The sequence below is a fragment of the Neospora caninum genome, chromosome IV (genome assembly GCF_000208865.1).
Source record: "Neospora caninum Liverpool complete genome, chromosome IV".
In the NCBI taxonomy this organism is placed as follows: Eukaryota; Apicomplexa; class Conoidasida; order Eucoccidiorida; family Sarcocystidae; genus Neospora; species Neospora caninum.
In genome coordinates, this window is record NC_018389.1 from 2081866 (window position 1) to 2104387 (window position 22522).

At 60.0% G+C, this 22522-nt stretch overlaps 1 protein-coding gene across 1 annotated transcript; it reads left to right on the forward strand.

Annotated features, from left to right (window-relative positions):
* Positions 1-3264: 3264 nt before the first annotated feature.
* Positions 3265-22455, forward strand: NCLIV_012050 (putative ubiquitin carboxyl-terminal hydrolase; the record flags this gene model as incomplete). Its single annotated transcript, XM_003880722.1, has 14 exons — positions 3265-3267; positions 3911-9194; positions 9481-15034; positions 16364-16419; positions 17113-17503; positions 17979-18102; positions 18495-18656; positions 18823-18946; positions 19422-19666; positions 20474-20581; positions 21303-21376; positions 21488-21577; positions 21674-21752; positions 22297-22455. The coding sequence occupies 14 exons, from the start codon at positions 3265-3267 to the stop codon at positions 22453-22455; spliced, it is 12453 nt and encodes a 4150-aa protein (XP_003880771.1).
* Between the last annotated feature and the right edge of the window lie 67 nt (positions 22456-22522).

Below are 22522 nucleotides of genomic sequence, written 5' to 3' on the forward strand. Positions count from 1 at the left end.
AGAATATCCGCTTGGGGCAAACGTCACCACAAGGATCCCAGTGTCTTTGCGTTTCGTTGCCTCTGGGGTGCTAAGATTTCGTCCTGACGAAAACAGGTTCCCAGTGGTTGAACCGAGTTTCTAGCATGGTGCAGCATGCGCAGTCAATAAAGAACCAGTAATCTGTGGCGGAGCAAACAGTCGTGGCGGCTCGTGGGATTTGATCCTGCAAACAGATGCAGGAACTGCAGGCTATGCAGTTGGTCTGCGTGGAAACAGCTTTGGCTGATACGGTGACGAGAAACTTTGAAACCTGGAAAATGCAGTCGTCGTGCGTCACTTTTTAAGGCCATAAATCGACGTCATCCATTCGTGTCGTGGTGCTTGGTCGAACGCCTGACTGCCGGCGAGCGAGCGAGGATCTTAGAGCTCAGACTGGAGAGAGCCTGGGCCTCGGCGTCATAGATCTGAGTAGGCGGCAAGTACGTCTAGATATGAAACAAGCTTTTGATCAGACGTAGTTCCTACAGCGCACACGCACGGTGAGATGCAGAAGTCAACAAAGACGGCAAGGATGAAGGAGATTTCCCGAATAATCCCTGCGGTCTGTTCATTAAGAACGACAGCGAACAGAAGTAAAGGGTCTAACTACGATAATGCAGTGCAAAGTATTCTCAGTTGCTTACCGTGAAATGGGGTGTGCGTCGAAAATCCGATACATGCACACCTACGTCGACAAAGCATAGGACCACGATGCCAGAGAGGAAAACCGTTCAGCGCATACCGCAGCCTCTCTGGGTCAAGAAAGGACAGTCTAACTATTCTTGAAGGCGGCGTGGTATCTCCTGTCCATGCAAAGACGCCGCCGTCAACATGCTTTGGCGCCCTAAATTGCAAACGAAATTCGTTTCGGTTGTCTCCAGAGAGCCCGGAAGTAGATCCGTCGTCGCATGCACGGAGGCAGCTGAGAGGAGTCGTGGCAACGGCCCTTTCCCTGAAGAATTTTAGGGTATTTTCATACGGACGTATACACAGTGATCCTGAGTTGGTGTCGGTTGTGGCTCTCACGCTGTAAAGGACTCCTTACCTCAAACTGAGGAGTAATACCATAGCTGCTACCTTGGCTGCTCGGAGGCTACCACGTACCTGATGTAACTTTGAAACGATTCTTTGTATTCTGATTTCACTGATTGTATTTAAGAAACGTGACTAGAAGAACGAAGAGGGCAGCCCATAAAGGTCATCTTAATGTAGTAGAGGAAATTGAAATCCAACACTTTTTGTGCTAGGCTGGAACAGTGGGAGTCCTCTTCAGTCCGGAGGAGAGTTCTGCCAAACGTTTATCGATAACAAACTGAAACGTGCCGTTCGGCCCTACCAGAGGATGCCGAGGGTCCAGCGAACGGTCAAGGCCGCATCAAAGACCGAAAAAATCCCTACCCCCAGGTGATCGCTAACCGTAAACATTTCAGTTTCCAATCCAAGGTCCGTGAGACGTCGGTCGTTTCGCTTCTGTTTCTTGAGAAATCCTATTTCGCGAGGGTAAATCGGGTACAGAACACCGGAGTGCGACACCCAGTAAATGGCTCTGTTATCCCCAAATTCTATCAGCAACGAGAACGGAAAACCCCCATTTTAGTCAGCGCACTTTCGCGCGGCATCCAAGGAAGCCCTGTGAAGTGCTTATGTGTACACAACTGAAGTGATGCGTTTTTCACAAGCTTCCTTCAGGAGAGGAACACTTCTGTTCAGCTTCGTTTTCTGTCTTGAGAGCAACGCCAATACCCTGTCACATTCCAGAACGGCGCACCACATACATCTCGCTGTGTGCAAGGAACACCTCTCTCTAAAAAAAGAGAGGCCCTTGCTGGCTTTCTTCTCGGTCTCTGCGAGTGCTAGCAGTTATATGCCACAGGCAACCCTCGCACGCCTGCTCAGATCATGATGCGGCGAAAGAGTGGTCTAGAGCGAGCGCTCTCTGGGAATCGCGGAAATCATCATTCCACAAAGTTGAGGGGGTGAGGCATTTCCATCTGCATGCAGAATCTTCTTCGTGGTGTTCGTTTTTGTGCATGGAAATGTTCAAGACTCGCCGTTTTCCGACTGGTGAATTGTTTTGAACACGACACCGTGCGTGCTCGATAGTGTGGCAGTCCTGCGCGGAGGCAACTAGATCCGTACCGTCACCATAAACGGACTCTACTTTTTCTAAACTGCCTTTTCTGCACATTGTGCGTTTCGTGAATGGGCAGACGATATCGACAGGTCCGCATGCGTGTAATTCTCTTGATTCTCAATTAGACAACTGTTACCCCCCACCAAGAGTACCTATTCCGCGCGGTGTCTCGGACGTTCTCCGTTCTCAGACATAAGCCTTAAGGCGATTTCCCGCAACCCTTGCACGTTTGTCATGTATCTCGTGGATTGGCGTGCAATCTGTACTGAGGGGTTCCAGGATTCCTAAAGAAGAACTCTCTGCAGGGACCAAGCAAAAACGGAGCCCATGCTCTCTGGTGACGCTGACTGAGCGAATGTCGACAGCGGCCGCCTCACCCGCTTTGCATGCATTATTGACGACTCTTCTCACTACGGAATCGTTTTCAACGTGTCCCTGTTTCCAAATCCAATTTCCACGGCATCCGCGATTCAACTTTTCCGTCTTTGTTTGTTGGTGGGCAAGGTAAGAGCTCGTTTTCCTACCTCGAAATACCACAGAAGAAAGTCAGGGGGGTGTCCAAACTACCAGCTGCGAACTGACAGGGTGGCAGATATTGGACGTTGTCAACCGTGCTCTCTCGCGTCCCTTCGTTTGTGTCCGATGTGTTTCGTCTTGGAATTCTGTGAAGAACCCCCTGGCGAGCGAACTCGGTCTTCGCTAGAGACTGTCATTCTTCTTTTGCCTAGGATTTTCCAGGAGCCTTTTCTTTTTTCCAGCTTCAGTTTCCTTCCCTCCTGTTCGGCAGCCTTTGCTGCCCGAACAGCTGGCCGTAACCTTTTTCTTGGGGCCCTCCCCACGCTACGCTATCCTCAACCCTTTTCCTTGAGAATCAGAAGCTACTTTGGCTACTACCGTTGTTGTTTCCGTCCAAATTGAATCGTTTCAGCCCCTCATTTGTCGCGAGACGTACACGCCTTGGCTTAATGTATGTGCATCGATCTCCGTTTCCGCCAGCTCACAGGATACATATCACGGGAGAACTCTGGAGGCGAACCCTGTCCAGAGGCGCGACAATTTCTTTTTTTCGAACGCCTCGGAGCTAGTGATGTTTCCGAACTTCTGGAACAATGGTGTGTTCTGATTCCAGCTTTCCCCTCGCCGAGTTTTATACAACCACGCGCACCGTCAAGTGAACTCCCGCCCGCAAGTGTGTCTTGGTGCCCGCTTCATTCGTTTATCGTCGCTGAGTGCTCTTGTCGTGCGTGAGATCTGCATGTTTTAACTGGATTGTCAAGGCCCCCCGCCCTGTCTTGTAGCCGGGGCGTCGCCCCTGCCGAAAAACATTTAGATGCTTCGGATCGACGCGCATAGCAGGTGCTCCGGCAAAACCGCAGTTCCGTTGCCAGGTGATGAATGCCCAAGCTGTTTTCTCTTGTCGCAAATTCCATTTTCTTCGGCGTGTATGCATGCGCGATACTTTAAACCGAGAAGCGGGCATGTGTACGTTTCTCGCTGAGTCCCAAGTCCCCAACAACGAGAGTGTTCTGGCCAGTAAGGCGTCTTTCCTTTTCTGTCATGCACTTTTTCGAGGAAGGTGAGGAAAGTCCTGATTTCTTTTATTTCGAGGGGAGGCTGTCAGTCACTGTCGGGGTCCATCGTGCGAATGAACGGCGCAATTTCGGCTGCTCCCTTCGAAGCCACGACTGATCAGATCTGTCGACTTTCGCGCTCCGACAGAGAAGCTGACGGTGGGGAGTGGCTGCGGTGTACTAGCGCTCCCGCCCGGGCGGTCCGAAGAACGTGGCAGCGGGGCGTCTCTGGGATTTCGAAGAGAGTCATCTGGGGGCCGTAGAGACCGTCGGCGCCTTCGGCAACGGCCGAGGCGCCCTCTTCAGAATGCATGCCGAGGGACGGTCTCCCCGGCAAATGCCGTCCGCTTCTGCCGAACAGCAACGGTTTTGGTCTTCGTTCTGCACAGCAGGGCCTGGCGCTCAGCTTCCCTACAACGCCGAGACGCACCCGGGCCATCCTTTCGCGTACGCTGCTGCTCGAGTTCCCGACCCTTCCGGCGTGGACGCCTCCTTTGTCCCTCCCCAGTTAGCCAGGGCGGATGGCGGCAACTGCGGATCTCTCCCGGATGTCTCCGCGGCCGCGTACCCTGCCTTCGCGTGTGCGGCGCCTGCCCCCAGGTACGAGGCGCCACCGCCGGCTGGGGCGTCTCGAGCCGGCGAGGACGGGCACAGTCTCTCGCACGGCGGCGCGTGGACGACTCAGGGGGGTCCAGTGTATCCAGGAGACAGCGGAACGTTTTGGTTCGCACTCTCGAGGCAGAGCGCGGGGACCGGTCAGGCACTCCCGTCTCAGGCCGTCCAAGGTTCAGTCAGTCTGAGGGACGCAGCCGCTGCTTTCGGTTCGCATCCCTTTCCCGGCCAGGACACGTCCTCAGAGGGGCTTTCCCACGTGCCAGCGAACGAATCTACAGCACCTCCGTACCTTTCTGGCGGGGCGGGGCCAGCGCCCGCATTCGGTTGCTCCAGAGACCCAAGCGCGGGGGCAAATTCAGGCTTCCTGCCTCCGTCTCAGGATCCGAGTCGGACTTGCTTTCGTCAGGAGGATGCCGCGCGACTTTTCTCCATCGCGGGCGACTCGGCCTCCACGACGTCCACGCGCCGTTCAAGGGAGCCCCTCAGCACCTCTCGTGCTGGGCCAGCTTCACGGGATGCAGGAAGCGCCGTTTCTGAAAGCAGGAGAGGCGAGGAGCACTGCCAACCGCCTTCCTTGCCTTTCGCTGGGACGGCGGGTGGGCCGTGGGACACGGCGCGGGCGGCGGGACACGCTCTGTCGGGAAGACTCGGAGGTGGGGGGAAAGACGGTGAATCTGGCGTGTATGTACACCCCGGGGAATCAGACCGTGGAGCCTCAGGCGCCTTCAAGCTTTCCCACGTGCCGGAAACGCGCTTTTCTGAACCGGTGATGCCAGCGTGCGTCGACACCAGGCATGGCTTTATCGCGCATTCCGACGACCTGGTGAACGGCGCCGAAAGGACAAACGTTATCCAGCGGCAAAGGGCGATACCCGACGCTGGTCACCAAAGAGGTGATCATGCATCGGCTGTACATACAGCTGACGCTGTGCCGACTGGCGATAGGTCAACTTGGCACGCAAACACGCCCGTGCCAGCCTCGTTTGTTCATCCCCCCGTCGTTGTCCATGCACACACTGACAGCAGTTTCCAGCATGTGCCTGCGGGAGATTGGAGCAGAAACGGCTCTTCGAAGACTCCAGATGCTCCTTCCCTGCATGCCGCCAATACTCTTGCAAACCCGGCACCTTGCGCCCACGTGAACGCAGAAGCGCCTTGTCAGGCCACCGCCACTGTCTGTCGTGCGCCTTCTTGGGACGAGCGGCGAACTGCCTCTCTCCCTGCGCGAAGCGAGGAAGGAGGTCTGGAGGCGTCCGCAGCTCCGAAGAAGCGCAGGCGTGTGAAGAAGGCCGCGTCAACGACACCGAGTCAAACTGGGGTTTCGGCAGACTCGGGAGAGCGGGAGGCAACGGCGCCGACAGCAAAGCCCAAGCGGATGCGTCCTGCGAGCTCGGGAGTCGCTCCACAGAGCCATCCGCAGCTCCAGGCCGAAGTTTTGTCATTCTCGCCCTCAGAAGACACGCCCGAGAAGGGCACGGAAAAGGCGCGCCAGGAAGCGGCGCCGGAGCGAAGCGGCGGAACGGCCCTCGGTTGGCCGCCAAGTCGTCAAGGCGGGTGCCTAGGGAGAGAAGACCTGGGGCGACCAGACGGGATTGGGCTCTCGAGTTCGCAGGAAAGGTCAGACTCGCGCGTGCAGAGACCGGATGCAGCTGCAGCGAACCAAGAGGTTGCTGCCTCCACCACAGCGTGTTCGTCCGTTCAACGCTCCCAGTGTGTCTCTCCCGGGGATGCTTTGGGTCAGACGACTTGCGCAGCTTCTCCCAGTTTCTCTGTGTCTTCTGGAGTGAAAATCCCGTCTTCCGCAGGCGTGTCTCTCCCTTCCTTGTCTCCATCTTCTGTTGCACATCCACTCGCATCGACTCCTTCGTCTTTCCCGCCTCTCTCCGCCTCCTCAAAGGTTTCCGACAGCGATCCCGGCCCCGGTCCAGAGGGAGACTGTCCGTCGGCAGGCCTCCTCAATGACGCATCCCGCGGAGCACCTGAAGCTGCAGGTCCATGTCCTGCGTCTCTGCCTGCGTCGCCCTCCGGGCAGAGGCTCTCCGGCGCGCCGGCCGAGCTGCCGCCGCCGCGCAGTCGCCCGCGGCCTCGCCCGCGGAATCTCTTTGGCACTGGTAGACGACCCGGACGCCAGCAAGGTCGCCAGCAGCGGAGACCGACTGAGGACTTTGGCGCGGAGAAAGGGACGGCGTTCAAAGGGCCAGATGCGAGCGGCGCGCCTGGAGCCGCAACGTGCAGCAGAAGTCCCTCAGTGAATGCGCGCAGCGTGCAGACGTGCGTCGTTCTGGGGTACGGCACGGCGATGCCCGATCGCGAGGTGACGGGCACGTCGCTCGTCGGGCTCATCAACCTCGGCGGCGGGAGCTGCTTCCTGAACGCCGTTCTCCAGTGCCTCGCCAACTTCCGACCTCTCCGAGACTTTTACCTGCAGTGGGCTGAGACGCTCCCGCCCCGCGAACTTCTCGGGCGTCAGTACGCGGTGTACACGAAGCAGCTGGAGCGTCTCGCGCCGTTCTCCCGGCGCCGAGTGAAGCGGCGACAGCAAGAAAAGGCCGCGTCCGTCTGCACGTCCATCAGCTGGGAGCTCGCCACCGTCATCAACTACATGTGGAGACTTTCCGGCTCCGTCAAGTTCCTCAAACCCGACGCGCTCTACCAGGCGTGTTGCCGCATCATGCCCGACTTCGATCCCCACGAGATGCAAGACAGCGACGAGTTTCTGCGTCTCCTCCTGGACATCCTCGACGCCGAGCTCCGCGCGGCCGTCCTCCAGGTGCCTCTACAAGATGTCTTGCTGCTCCAGAGGCGCCCGACAAAGTGGGAGTCGGACGACAGGGCCCTCTGCCCCGCGGCGCGCGACTGCGCGGGGGCCTTGCCGCCCTCAGATGCTTCCGCGTCTGCTGCCTCTCGTGCTTCCCCGCCGACGTTAGCTTCGACTTCGTACGCCGCGTCTGCCCCCCCCACGGCCTCTCCCGTTCGCTGTTCTTCCCCGGCGTCGATCTCGCCCTCCGTGCAGGGCGCGCGTCTCTCGGGCGCGTCTGATCTCTGCCGGGAAGCCACCCCACAGAGCCCCAACCTGTCCCTGCCGCCCTCAGCCTCGGACGCCGCTGCACCAGGCGCCTCTGTCAGTGCTGCTTCCGGTTTGCGGCAGGCGTTTCAGGAAGCCGACCCGGCAAAAGCGACGCATGCCACTCGCTCCGGAGAAGCTGCCTCGCCGCGCCTCGAGGTCGGCGCCGCGTCCACCAGCGGGGCCTCGGCCTGCCAGCAGGCCGAAGCGGAGAAGAGTGAGAGGAGCGAGGGAGGACAGAAGGCGTCGAAGGTGTCGAGCAGCACTGTGGACGCGGTACAGACTCTGTTCTCGCTGGTCTTTGAAGGCGGCGAGGTCGACGAAGTTTGGTGCAGCGCCTGTGGGCGGCGGACGGCAACACTAGTGCCGTTCAAGAGTCTCGCCGTGGCCATGACGCAGGAGGCGCAGGAGCAGGCGTGCTACTACTCGAGCCTGCGCGCCAAGCCCGCGACGTTCTCCTCCGAGCTGATTCCCGTCGACCTCGTCGAGTGTCTCGATCGGCACTTTGCGGACGACGCGGACTCCCTCAAGCTGTCGACTGGCGAGGGGTACTACTGCAGTCGGTGTCAGCGGAAACAAGATGCGGTCAAGCGCTGTTGCCTCGTGAAAGACCATCTTCCCTTTGTGCTGTGCCTCACGCTCAAGCGCTTCGTGCGTGGACACGACACCTACAAGATCTGGAACCCCGTTCGCTTCGGCGAGTTCCTGGACCTATCCAAGTACGTTCGCGCCGACGCGTTCCCCGCGCCGGACGCAGCTGAGAAAAACCTCGCAGGCGCCGAGTGGGCCGACGGAGGCGCCAGAAACGACGGGCACGCGACGCAGCCCGAGGCCAGGGACAGCCTCGACGTGAAACGGGCGAGCGGGGCCCCAGAGGCCGACCCCGCGCAGACGGGCGAGGTTCTGCGTGCCGCAGGCGACCTGCCTGCGTGCTCAGATTCGGGCGGCGCCGGAGTTCCGCGAACCGCCTCGTCGGCGGGGTGGCTGGGGGCGACGGACGCCCCTCACCCCTCGCGGTCTCTCCCTGGCTGTGCAGGCAGCGTCTGCCTCGCTTCTCCAGAGGGCTCGGCCGCCTTCCGCGCGTCCCTCTCGGGATTTCCACGCTCTCTGCGAGACGCAGAAACTTCCACGATGGCGAGTTTGAATGCGAACAACGGCGCCTCGCGAGGGGAGGAAGGGAGCGGCGTCAAAGAAGAGACCAAGGACAGCTGGTCTGCAGTGTCGCGAGAACTGCACGGCCCCGAAAAAAAGAGCGAGAAACACGAGCAGGGAGGTCCCGGCGACCTGGGGAGTCCCGTCAAGTCTGAGAGAGCTGCGGGCACGGGTGGCGACTCCGCCTCGCCGACTGCTTCCTCGGCTTCTTCTTTGTACCGTTACTGTTTGGTGGCGCTCATCGAGCATGAGGGCCCTGCGACGGACCAGGGACACTACGTGTGCTATGTGAAGCATTTGGAGACGGGTCAGTGGTTCAAGGCGGACGACAAGCTGATCACGCTGGTGGACTTTGAGACCCAGGTTCTGGCGGCAGCACCGTACATGCTGTTCTACGAGCGCGTGCCGAGCTCGGAAACGACCCAGGCGTACCCATTCTTCGCCAAAGATGAAGCGGACGGCGCCGGTGTGGGCTCCGCGCAGAAGAAAGAGTCGCAGGCGGAAGGAGACGAGGAGAGCCCGTGCGACGCCAGTCTCTGCGCCGGCGGGCGAGGGGGGCGAACGTGGAGGAGGTGCGACTGGTCGGCGTGGACGCAGAGAGTGAAGGAAATCCCGGTCGCATGCGAACTCTTTGGAGGTACGTTTCCCAGCGGTCAGCCGCGAGCGGCAAAAACAAGAAGGAACCCCTGCTGTGGAAAACCACAGAGTCTCTGCTTCAGCGGCGAGGCACGTCGCGGAGCCCCCGTCCGCCGGCGCTCCGAGGTCCGTGGGCACCGGTTGTGTTTCCGACGGTCTTTGAAACACACGAAGCCCAACGCGCCCCGCGTTGGCGTGGCTGTGTTCTCGATCCAGGTGTCTGCGGTCGTGGCTCTGATGCCTTCTGTCGCTGTTTCCTTTTTCGTGTTTTCGTTTTTCCTTCGCAGAGGACGACAGTGGCGAGCCTAGTTCCTCGTGCACCCGCCAACCGTCCCCCGAGCGGTCTGTGGGTGCCGACAGTGACCCGCGAGGACTGTCTCCAGCGTCTTCGATGTCGGCAGGCTCGGTCCGTCGCTCTCGCGATTGCCCCGTCGACGGCGCGCCTTCCCCAGCTGGTCTGGCGCGGTCTTCCCACACGGTCCCAGGGAGAACGGGAGCTCGCGCGGCCCCGACTGGCCGCAGCAGCCAGAAAGCGGGAGAAGGAACCGGCGCTGGAAGAAGCCGCCTCGCGGCTTCGGGTGGGTCCTTCGCGTCCGCGCCTGCAGCTGCGCACGTCGCCCCTCTTTTCGGCGCCGATGGAGGCGGCGCGGCGAGGGGGAAGAACGGGACGGAGCCCGTCAAAGGTGGCGACGTGGCCGAGAGCCAGGTACGGAGAAGAGACCGGACGTCTGTGCGCGATGCAGAGACCCTGAAGCGTGCGGGGGTGGCGGCCAGCGCACAGGAAGCGGACGGAACACGATCTGGTGAGTGTACGCTCCGCAGGGGGAAGCGAACTGTTTTCATGGCCCCGCGCCGCCTCTCCCTCTTTGTGTCTGTTCGTTGCCTGCAGCGTGCACCCTTCTCGCCGACTCGCCCGCCGCTCTCTCCGTCCGTCCCCAGTGGCCGCAGCCAGGAGACACAGAGACCACAGACCCCTGCGTCTCGCGATCGTCGCCAGGGCGGGGCGACGGCGCCGGACCTAGCCCGTCTCCCGCCTCAGGGCGCAAGCGATTTCTCCCCGTTCGGCTCTGCCGGCTCCGTTCCCGCCCCGTGTGGCAAGACGCAGGAGGTGAGGGAGGAGTCGAGAGCTCAGAGTCGCCCGCCTGGTCCGAGGGCGAGGCGAGACGCAGCTGCAGCCGGCGTCGAGGCGCCAGAAGACACCGCGGGGGCGGACCCCGCGAGAGGCATCCAGGCGCGCGCAGTACCGGATGTTCGCATGCAGGCGGAAGCGCCGCTCGCTAACCTCGAGGTTGCGAACTTCAGGCCCAGAGACGGCGGAGAAGGAAACCAAGGCGAGGCTTATCAAAGCCGGCAGCCGCGCGCGGGAGCGGTTCTAGGAGACAAGACCTCCGAGGCAGCAGGGTTCCCTGGAAGGGAATCGGTTTTTGGCATGGGCCGAGGCAGTCCCGTGAAGGACGAGGCGACGCGGGCGGGACCGTCTGCGGAAACGGAGGAGAAAGACGACGCATGCATCACATCTGCGACGGGCGCAACCACGTCTCCCGCCAACACAAGTGGCGTCTCTTCTTCCTCTCCCGGTTCCTCTCCAATTAAGGCTGAGAGCGAAAACGCGTTTACGACTGAGGCAGGCGGTCCCGCTCCCCGCCCCACGTTCGTCTCGACCTCGAGTCCGACTCCACCCGGGAACCACCCGCAACCCTCCAGCGACGCGCCGCTTCCCTACGTGGACGCGCGCGTCGCCAGCCCCGCTGCTTCTCCACAGACGCCGCCTTACTGGGCAGGGGTTCCGCTGTCTGGGCCGAGCTCGGTCTCGAGCGCCTTTTTTCTCCGCGGCGATGCGTCCAAGAAAGCCGGGAACTCGGCGCTTGTCGCCTCTGCTCCGCGCTTTCCAGAGGAGGGCGACACTGTGTTTCACCCAAAACACGACAGTCTCCGGGAAGACCTGACACCGGCGCTGACACCGCCCCGCATCAGTGTCTCTGTCAGCGCCTCGGGAGTCTCAGCCCCTGGACGTCCCATGCTCGGAGAACCGCAGCACATGCGTGCGGGAACGCTGACAGGCGACAGCTGGAAGGGCGCGGTTGCGCCGTATCCTTCCCAGCCGCTGTCTGTGTGGAGCCCCCTGGGAGTTCAAGAGTCAGGCATGCCGCCGTACCCCCGCGTCGACGGCGCGCACAGGATTTCTGACGCGTGCCCGCCCCGGCTGGTGGAAGACGCAGCCCGGGGCAGGCAGGCGGAGCTGCAGGGCGCCGGCGGAGACCACGCGAGCGCGCAGTCGGTGGGTCCCGAGGCGCCGTTGAGGGGCCCCAGAGAGCGCACGCCGGCAAGAGGAACGGAGGGCGTGGGGCCTGTCTCCGAGCAGAGCTGTGGGGCGACCTCGTGGCACGAGGTGGGAGACAGAACCCACGTCGAACGCAGTCCGTGCGGAGCGTACGGGATGCAGTCGGCAAACGCAGGCCGCCCTGCGGACGGCGTCGCCTCAGATCGCGCCGAAAAAGCTGCTCAGGCCGCAGGCGCTCCTGCACAGAGTCCCGCTCAGTCTGTCTCTCAAGATGCTCCGAGCGCCGGAACGGTTGCCACTGCCGAAGACGACGCAGAGGCCGCAGCGAAAGCCGCAGCCGCCAAGGCAGCTGAGAGGCGGCGGCGAGCGCGCCAGCAGCAGCAGAACCGACGGCAGCGGAAGGCCGAAGCAGCCGCCGCAAAGGCACAAGCTGGGGCTCCAGGCCCTTCAGAATGTGGCGCTGGCGAGGCTGTCCCTCCCGGTCCGGGTCTCGGCTCCAGTGCACCGAGAGGGCCCCTGCCGGCGGCCCCGGTCGGTCCAGGCGAGTTTCAGCCGCACCACGTGCAGAATGGGCCGATGTATGCGGGCGCTTCGTATCCTGGGTGGCAAGCGCAGATGGGGCATCCTGTCGCGGGGCCCTACCAGGACAGCTTTGCAGGAAACCTGCCGACTGGGGGTGCTCTGTCGCACGGCCTTTCCGGGCAAGCCTGCAGAGCCGGCGGACAGCATCTGGGGTCTGCCGCATACCCCTGGCCCGGGCATGGAAAGTTCTACACCCAGGGCGTCCTGCGAACGCACGGTGGCCAGCCTACACAGATGCTGCATGCAGGCCAGTGGAACGCGTCCGTGTCCGTTGCGGCAGCTGCGTCTCAGGAGGCGGCGGCGGCTGCTGCGACGGACGCTGGAGCGCCCGTGGAACTTGCGAGAGAAGCCGCGGCAACGCCACCGAGACGACGCAAGAGGACTGCGGCGCCTTCCCCGGAGCAGGCCGGGAGTCGAGGTGAAGGTCCACCGCAGGTCGCGGCAGGTGTCTCGCAGCCGGGGGGCGTCTGGAATCATCTGCCTCAAGAGCGAGGTATGTCGGGAGGTTCGGCTCTCCAGCCCCTGGCGAGGAACGAGTCTGCGGAACCGGGACGAGGAACCGGAACCTTTGGCGGCAACCTCCCAAGCCCACACCCGCCAGGCGTGTCAGTGGACTACCGGGAACTCACGCAGGTGTCCGTACACCCCGGCGTTCCCGAGCTCGGCGCGAGTCCCAGAGATCCCCGGTGTGCGCCCTTCCCTGTGCAAGTCCACGGCAGTGGAGACCCGCAGTCCTTCGCGGGGCCGAGTCCAGGCGTTCCTGCGGCAGAGCAGCCAAGGGCGAGTTTGGGCGGCGCGGAAGTCGCGGCGTCCCAGAAGAAACCTCCGCGGAGAAGGGGGCCGGCCGCGAACAAGGTGGCCGCTCGGCCCCAAGCGCAGGCAGACGGCGCGTCGATTTCCGCGCAGGCGACTGCGTGCACCGGCGCCGCGGGCGGGGATGCGAACCCCGGCGCGTTTCCCCACTCTGCGCAGCACTTGGGAAACCGGGCTGACAGGTTCACGGAGACGTTTCCGAACTTCTCGAGGAGCCCATGGTCGCCGCCGCAGACCCTCGACTCGGCCGCGGCGGCGCGCGACATGCACACCAGCCAAGGCGTTTCAAATCAAGCAGCTCTGCCGCCGAATGTCCAGCAGGCGTCTGCGGCGACCGTTGGATACAGGGATGGGCCGCTCGCGCAGGCACGCCCACCCCAACCGGCGGCGCCGGTGTCTGGGTCGCAGGGCTTCGCGTCCGGTGTATGTACACAGTGTGGGAGGCTGGCCACCGCTACGGAGCCGGGCGTCCACCCTTCCTGCACGTGTGCCGCGCGCCTGTTCCCTACGGCGTCTTGTGACGGCTTCGGCGCGCCTCAGAGCGTGGCAAGCGCGGGGTGCCCCCCGTGGGCCGGTCCCTCCTTTCCGGGGGACAGAAACCCTCCCGTTGAACTTGCGTCTCGACAAGCGCCGCATGCGGCCTCTCGCGACGAGCGCGTCACGCAGCCCGTGTCTGCGTTCGCGGGGACTCTGCAGTCGAGTCAGAAAACGCAGCTCGAGTACCCCAACAGTCAGTACGGATGGCCGCCGTGTGCGCCCCCAGGACGAGGCGCAGACCCGACCGAAGCAGGGTTCGTGCCGACTCCGTTTTTTGGGGAACCGAGTTCCAGTCAGGCCGAACCGTCGGTGGGCGCATCCGGCGTCACAGCTCAGCAAACGGGTGCGGCGTGGGGCCATACCCCGACAGCTGCTGGTCAGTGCCTGCCGAATTCGAGCTCTCGAGGCCCTGACGGTGTGCGCGCGGAACCGAAGAAGCGGAGCAGGAAGAAGAAGGCGAGTGGACAAGAGGCTGCAAGCGTGCCGCACGGCAGCCAGGCGCCGGGCCCCGCGACCCACAGCGACGGTTTCGAAGCCAACGTGGCTTCGCGTCTCGACGCAGCTTCTCGGACGAGCAACACAGCGTTTCAAGAGGGTTCTCTGGCGGTGCCGCGCCCCAAGTGTCGGACAGCAAAAAGCGTGAAGCCAGCAGATCCGGTGGCCCATGAGCCGAGTCCGCACGTCTACAGTGACGAACAGAATTTGCAAAGGCAGCTCTCGCAAGTGGTGCATCCGGCCGCTCCGAGTGCACCCTATCCCGGTCAAAATGAAAAGTTTCCAGACAGGGTGGGGCGCGGAGACGGCGATCGGCGAGACGCTAGCTCTCCAGCGACGCCGGACCAACCCTGGGAAGGGGGCTCTTTCTTAGGTTTTCAGAACCCCGTCGACTCCGTTTCTCCCGCGAAGGGAACGGGGCCTCAAGAGCCCTTTGCGCGCGGGCAGCCAGAGGGGCAAAATTACGCTTGGGGCTGGACAGGTACATGCGTTGGAGACACACGTCATCAGACCAGTTTCCATGGCGTTTCTCGACCGGCCATGGTGCAAGCGTACGGGTCCGGTGTCTCCCAAGTGATGCCTTCCACCGTTTCAGCCAGCCGAGACGTTAGGGTACACGTGGAGAACAATGTGGGGTTTTCGCGGCCGAGCCCAACGGGAATGGCCGGTAGCTCCGCGAATTCAGAGTGTGCGTATCATCACGGAGCGACCGTTACCCACGCACATGACTCGGGCGAGGCAATTCTGCAACAGCAGCAACAGGCAGTCTACGCGGGTTTTGCAATTCCCAGGGCCCAGCATGTGCTTCAAGAAGAGGCGCCGCGGCAGTATTGCCCCGGCATGCAAGTGTCCGGACCTGCCATGTCTCACAGCGGTCTTCCCGCCTTTCACGCGATGCAAGCAGCGAACTGCGACAATGTGCCTGATCCGGGCTGGCTCGGCTCGGCGGCCGCGAATCACCCGGAGGGCGCAGGCGCAGGCATGGTATGCGTCGCGGCGCCGTTTCCGCATGGAATTTGCGCTCAGCAGTACCCTCCTGGGGCCGTGCCTGGGGACTTCTACCAATCCGGGTACAAAAGTTCTGAAGGATTTTTCTCGGACGGCGCTGGGGACCGATTGCGAACTCGGCCACCGTGAGTGTGCTGTTGAATGCTCCCCCGCGGGCTGTCCACGCAAAACCCTTTTCGGATGTGGCCAAAGAACTAAAACGTGTGATGCGTGCTACAGGTAGTGGTTTTTGTAACGACTTCCGTAGTCTCACTCAAGTTGGAAAACCGGTTTGACTTTTGACACAGGATCGCGGGGAAACGCGTTCTGGATCGCTGAAGGACGCGCAACTTAGTTTTCGCGCACGCGCCGCTCAGCGACATGATATGCCGATCCGTGCTGACCTGTTTAGCACAGTTAGTTCGCTGTCGACACTGGCAGAATTCGGAACAGTCAAATCGAGATCCGATGCAGGCGCGCGTTGCGTACCGGTTGTCTGCGTTGCCGAACGTCACAGAAGCCGCCAGCTCGAGGATTGAGTGAATCTCAGCGATTAATCAATGATTCACTGCGCAGGATGCCGCACGCGTATCGGCAAGGCGATTGCAAGTCACCTGGCAGAGCTCTCCCTGGGAGTTGTTTAAGGAGTTGTGAGTAATTGTCACTACCCAGCGGCCCCACATGAAATACGTATGAGCTTGTGCACATGTCTCCCGGTCTGTAAACGAGAATGCGTGTGTACAGCGGGTGGTTTCCTTCTTTAGAGTTTGAACTTAGCACGCCTAGGGTCGGCAGCCCGCCGTGTGTGCACCAACACTCGGAATCGGCCTTTCGGAATCAAGGCCGGCGGAGGAGTGGGATTCATCCCCTGTGTAACGCCCGTTGATAGTTCAAAACATGCCGTGGTGGCGACAAAATGCTGGAATTGATTGGACAGCATTAACGTTAAAACGGCAAAAGCTTCCCAGAACCATCTGTGGATTTTTCCTCTCGAGTCACTATGGCCGTTCGCACATAAGGTGATCGTCGTTATCTGTAGAAGTCCTCGTTGTCCAATCGAGGAGCCGCTCGTTTGTATGTCCTTCGAGGCGATCGCCGGCGCGGTTGGACCGGGCCGAACGACTTCTCTTCGAGAGAACTGAGCCTCTGCGAGCCTTCAGTCCAGGCTGACGCGGGGGCGACGAACTTGTTTCCCGCGGGGGAGATCCAGCTAACTCTGTACATCCTGACACGCAACGAACACAGGCATCGTACCAAGTAACGGCACGCAACTTCGGGACAGCTGAACCTCAGCTGGTGTATGGTCATTTCACTCCCGCGGTGCTGAGTGCCGACCATTCCGAAACAAATCTCCGCTTCTCCCCTCTTTCTTGAATAGCATCCCTCTCTCGAACGACCGTGCGCTCTCTGCGCTCATTTGATGGAACCACAGGAGAGCCTCGCTGCAGGCTTCGTGTCTGTCGATGTCTGCTCAGTGCCGGTGCTCTGCGGCAAGGTGGCCTACCGCTCTCTGCCTCTGCGTTCGCCTCTAGTAACTGCAGCGAACCGTTCGGGTTCCTTGGCGCAGGTGTTCGGTTTTACGCGTTGACACACTGAGAAACTTCGAGCTGTACGCATTGTGTGTGTGTGTACGGTGTGTCCTTTTGCTCTCTGCTCGTTCCAAGTCCCGCAAAGAGGTGACCAGGCGGCCAGCTGAGATGCATGCGTTCTGTGCATGCACAGCCAGCTGGCTTCTACACCCTAGCAGCAGACTTCCATTTTCCTTTGCGTCTGTTCCCCTTGAGCAAGACATTTCAACGCATTCCTCGAGGTCGTCTGACCGTTGGAGAAGTCTGCTTGGCGTGTCCCCGTCGGAAAAAAAGGGTAACTTGCTGGTGAAGACTGTCAACACCGAAGCAGGGACGGAGGACGGTCCGAGTCAGACATGCACAAGAAACTTGCTGCCTGCTGGAGGCGGGTCAGGGGCCTGCCCCGTGACGGTTTCGCTTCCTCCGGCCTCGTCACTTCAATCCTAGCCAGTTTCTAAGTTCTCGGAAGCCGGAGATGGAGCCTATGAGCTCTCCTTCCGCGTCCAGCTCTGACCAGAACGTTTCCCTCGGCGGACAGCTGCGTGCCCAGGGAAGCTCATGGCTGGGCACGCGCCGCGGGAGCTGGGGCCTGTCCCCCTGCCGTGCTTTGTGCCTCGTAGGCCTCTTTCTGCAAACGGAAAACTGTTTTTCCCTAGCCCGCGGAAATGCGTTTTCTGGACCCGCAGAGGGAGTGCAGTGGAACCCAGAGGACTGGAGAACCGTTCTCGGGGACATGGAAAGCGCCGTCCTCAAACTCGACTTTTCCCGAAGCCTCGACAGCTGGCCAGCCCTCAGAGAACAGTCCACCTTCAACGTCACAGTCGCTGAGTCGAACGTCATATGCGCCCACCCCCAACGCCGGGATGACCATCTGTTTCGGGAGTCCCCGACGGAGAGCGCGAGAGACGCGCACCCGAAGCGATTGGCCTCTGCATTCCCAGAGATGCGCGACTACTTGAGAACTGCTCGACTCAGATGGATCGTCGACAGGTGCTTCCAGTTCAAAGACGGAGAGTCTTCCGAATGGACCTACGAAATCTGCGTCGGGTAAGCGGCGGCCAACGCTCGTTGATTTCACAGTGCCGTCTCGAATCCGCTCATCCAGAGCCAAACGGTTCCAAGGCCATCGTCAGTCAAAACGTGGTTTCCACGGTAACGCCTGCGCTGGATTCAAAACCTGTGATCGGGTCCCTTCGCGTAAAACCCACTATTCGTCTCTCCACTCAAACCTTGAAGCTATTTCTATACATACATACATACATACATACATACATACATATACTGCCCTATATATATATATTTATGTATTTATATTTATATATAGATATTGGAGAGAAGAGAAGCATTTCGGCACACAGGCCTTGGTAATATTTGGTTGGTAGAGGTCGCGAGTATGTCGCTTCGGGGCCGCTGTGTCCATTACGCGTGGTCGCCTGAGGGCCGGACTGCCAGCCGAAAGGCGCGGGCCGAAGTTTTTCTTTCCTGCCAGGTTAGGGCCTTCCTTCCTTTGCCATGTTCCCAGCAAAAAGGTGACGCAGTTCGCAGGCAACCAAAAGGCAGGCAAAACGATTGGCAAGACTTTGTTGGAGTGGGGCACGTACAAGATTGGTCACGACCAGCTGTGGGCGAACGGCACTTTGAGTCAGGTGAGAGCGCCGCGCGTGCATGCACATGGGCACTTTGAGCTCCACGCGGAAGATGCGTACGGTGTCTATGCAGCTCTGCTATAGCTTGACTGCTTTTCTGTCTCTTTTCGAACGAAGTGTCCCCCGCAACGGCGTTCCACTCGCGATGGCTACCTTCCTCACGAGGTGCTCTCCAGCTGGCTTGCACAGCTAAAACGCTTCTAATTCCCTTTTACTTAATCCAGGCAAAGCTTTTACTCTTGCTTGCTTATTGAAACACGCAGTTACGGCAGACGAGCGCGCCAACCAACCCTTCGCGCAGACGTTTTTCCCCGCACCCAAGGCCCCCGTGAGCACACGCTGTTCTCTTGGGTGAGCCGTGTTCTCGACTCTGCTTCTCTGTTCGATTTCAGACTTATGGGGACGGAACGGGAGGTCGGCAGACGGAGGTTTTCTTCGAGTGTCGCGATCAGTACCCGACAGTTACGGCGATCGAGGAGGTTCGGGCAAACGAGCTACGCATGTGGGTCGGAGCCTCCATGTTCTGCGACTTCCGACCGAGCAACCCGGCGCCAGTAAGAGGAGCGCGGGGCCCAGAGGCAGAGTGGTACACCTTCGGCTGTCATGAGTGTGTTTCGTCGATCGTCGAGCGGCTGCGCTTTTGCCTACACGCTCGCTTTTGTAGAAACGGTTCCCGTGGAACAACTGCGAAGACGCTCTCGCGTCTCTGCTTCTTTGCAGCCCTTGCTGGAGACGCTCCTTCGGCCAATGGAAGGCTGGTGCGCGAACTTCACGACTTCGGGTTTTTGGTCCTACGAATACTGTCACCCAGACAGCCTGGTTCAATTCCACAAAGACAGTTCAGGTGATCAAACTGCACTCTTCCCAGTCGCTTACGAACGTGGCAGCGGCGTCAGTTGGAATTTGCCTTTTTTCTCAGTCAAAGCAGAAACCTCAGGGGCCGCGACGTCCTCGAAACTCCACCGGGAAGTCGATATCGGTTTTCCGTCCGCCGACATAGGAGAAGGCGGCGCTTTCACACAGACGTGTGTCGCGGTGACCGTGCCGCGCTCTGGGTTCAGACTTGGCAGAGAGGCTGCTGGGCCACACTGGAGCCTCAGCAGGCATCGCTCCGTGGCGAGAAACAAAGCGCCATGTGACATCCGTTACGGACGCCTAGGATGCTTTTGGGGCCTTCCGAGGAGAGATGGGGTCCGAGTGTTTCTGCGGCTGCCGACGAGTGAATCTCCAGGTCTTCGCCGGTCGAGGCCGCACGCATGGCCTTCCGCCAAGCGTCATAAAGAGGCTTTCATGTCGCCTGTTGTCTTTTCGGCCCTCAGGAGACATTCACGGTCCCATGTTCCTTCTGGGAACGCTGCACAGGTCGGGGCTGTCGTCCAATTCCATGTGGAAGACCGTCGCCTCTGCCGACTTCCCCATACTGCGGGGGAAAGGCGCGGGTGTCAATACACACGGCAGTCCAAAGTTCCGTTTCCTGCCAGTGCAGCTGGCCGACTTTCCGTCAGAGATCGACAAGGGTCGCGAGGAGAAACCCCAGCAGATCCTGGCTATGGAGTTGACCAATGTAAGAGCCACGCAGGGGCGTAGAATTGCGTGTAAAAAAGCCAGCGTGGCTACGCGGGGCGCAAGAACGTCTTTACGACTTGGACGGACCACGGCGACCGCGCCGCGGCGGCGCGTGCGCGACCAAGTTGTCTTCTGGCGGCGCAAGCAGTCCGTTTCCTATCTGTGCCGCTGCGGATGCTTGAGGGCGGGCCGCAGATAAGATACCTGGACAAAAAAAGGGAAAAATATGCGAATGGCGAAGCGGAAATGCAGCACACAAGGCAAACCGGAACAGAACGAGAAGACCAAAGGTTAACGAAACCGAGAGAAAAACGCGGCAAGACAGAGAAGGACAAACGTTTCCGTCAAAGAGACAAGTTAGCAACTTAGGCCAAGACGAGACCCGAAGCGAGAACGGGGTTGGCGAGACGGGAGAAGGCTTCAATGGAAAAACCCGTCGGACCCAGATTAAGATCAGACCCTTCGCATAAGTTCACAGAAACGTTTGCTTTTCCCTATACATATGAACAGCCGGCATCCCCGAGCCACTCGGTTTTCCCTCTTTGGAAAGCTGTTTTCTTCAGTGCCGGTTTTTTATACTTTCCCATAACGGGCGTTTCTTCGGCGGGTGCGTATTCGACAACTGGCTGCCGCAGGCTACGGCGCTGCCACTGGGGTCTCTCGAGGGCAATTCCTGGAGAACGCACGCCAGAGGCAGAGTGAGATGCAGAAGCTTCTTCCTCTCGGACTCTGCAAAGGTTCATATCCAGGCGGAAGGAGGAATGTTTCTGTCCTGGCTTTCGTCGTTTGGCGTTTGATATTGCAGGGTACACGCTGCGAAGGTACTGACGTCCAGCGGAGCACACGCGTCCTCTTTGAGTGTCCCGAGGACTTCGCCACGCTAGGGACGCACCAGGTCATGAAGGTGATGGAGGTGCGTGTGTGTGTGTGTGCCCACAGAGTCTGTGTGCACGGCAGAAGAGGCCCCGGCCTGCGTAGTGACCTTGTCCAGCAGTTTAACTTCCTGTTGGATGGTTCCCTGGGCGGTTAAAACCGACGCACGGTTACACTTGCGCTGCACGGACGTCCTTGAGATGGGGCCGCGTGCTGGACGACTTTGGCAGATATGTAGAAGGCTAGAAGGTGCCAGGAATTGTTGTTGGCATGCGTGTGTCGCTCGCGAAAAAGATAGCGGACACCCCTTCGGCTCGTGCGCTTTTGCTGCAGACATCTCCTTGCCACCATGAGCTCCTAATTCACACTCCTGTAGTCTGTCCCCACCCCCGTTTGCTGCCTCCCCGGCCCAAGGAACCTCAGGTAAGTCACCGGACCAGACTGGGAACAACTCGTGCAGTTAGAACGCTTTCGCGGCGAGCCCTCATCGGACGGTGATTCCTTTGATGTGCGTTGCAGCAAGTTAACTGCGTCCCAGTGGAAAGCCATCAAATGGATACGTATCTTCATTTGCCTGAGGCCGACCAGGTAAAGCTGAAGTCGATTGTCTGTCTTCGGGTGCAAGTATACAGTGTGGTCGCGGAACTGTATCATCTCTAGACGCAGCAGGCGGTTACCTGCTGGCATAGCGGTCGATGTGGAAAGATCCGCCATACTATTAGAGGGATCCGTTTTTCCTCATGTTGTGTGTTTTTAATCAGGGTTCCCCGGGGAGTGCAGTGGAGCCAGGACTCGAAGCTATCCCGTCAAGTTATCTTCCTGATGGGAGAGTCAGGTAACAGCGGAGCCCCGCTGCCAGAGGCGCAGCTGGCGAAAAACACAATGAACCGCGAGCCTTCTTGCGCACTGATGTGGCTTCGTGGTGTGTGTGTTGTTTTGCTTGAAGTTTAAATGGCAGCCACTTCGGCATGCGACAATACCAGAGACACAGGTCATCCTGGAAGAACCCCGCCTTCAGGGTTGGCCGCCTCGTCAGGTACGCCGCCGTGTTTTCACTCGTGCTCTTCAAAAGACGCACACCACGCCCAGAATTTGACACCGTCAGCGTCGTGTGTTTTGCGGGAACCTGCAGGCATCGGTGGTCAAAGTACACGGCGGTGGTTCTGTCTTGGGACCGCAGCTGCGAGGCCCCTCCGGAGTGGATTGCAAAGGTGAGTTGTGGAGCAACCAGGGTGGTAGCGTCGCTGGTCCGGACGGCGATGTCCCCGCGCACGTGTTGGGAGTGACTCGTCAACTCACGATGGTGTCAAACCGCGCGACAAACGGTGCAGGCAGAGGTCGTTTTCAATAGGAAGTTCGTCCGGCGAGCAGCTGCACTGCTCGGTACCGGGGTTGGTTGAAAGGAGGCTGACACAAGTACGGCCTCGCGCAACCGCGCCCGAAGCAAAGCCAGGCACGGTTTTTACATGAGACACACGGCATGGTACTCTTTTTTGTGGACACGATTTTATTTGTGGGGCGTCTCACGGTCAAAGGCAATGAACACGAAAGGTCCCGTGTTCGTATGCCTGCCGGGTGTACGGTCGCCCTGACCACCGTTGACCCATGCAACGGGGGCCAGATGACTGGTTGGTGCCACCGAAACGGAGATTGTTGTTCGTTGGTCTGTTTTTTCGGAGTGAGTGGTCTGCCTCCAGTCCAAAGATCCTTCGTATACAAATACTGGCACTTTTGTTGCTACCATGCGGTGCGCAGGTTTACGAGCACTATCCTGAAGCATCCAGTCAAAAGCCTCATTATCTCCTACTGGTGAACCAGGCGGTTGTGACGGAACCTCAGCAGCCTCTGTTCACCTACGTGCCAGAAGTGAGTAGCTTTTGCCGTGGAACGCCTGAAATCGAGTCGGTTCTCTGATTGACTACCTGTAAGGCAGTGTGGTAAATGCCGTCACAATTACGGTTGTCGATGAGCATGACGCGAA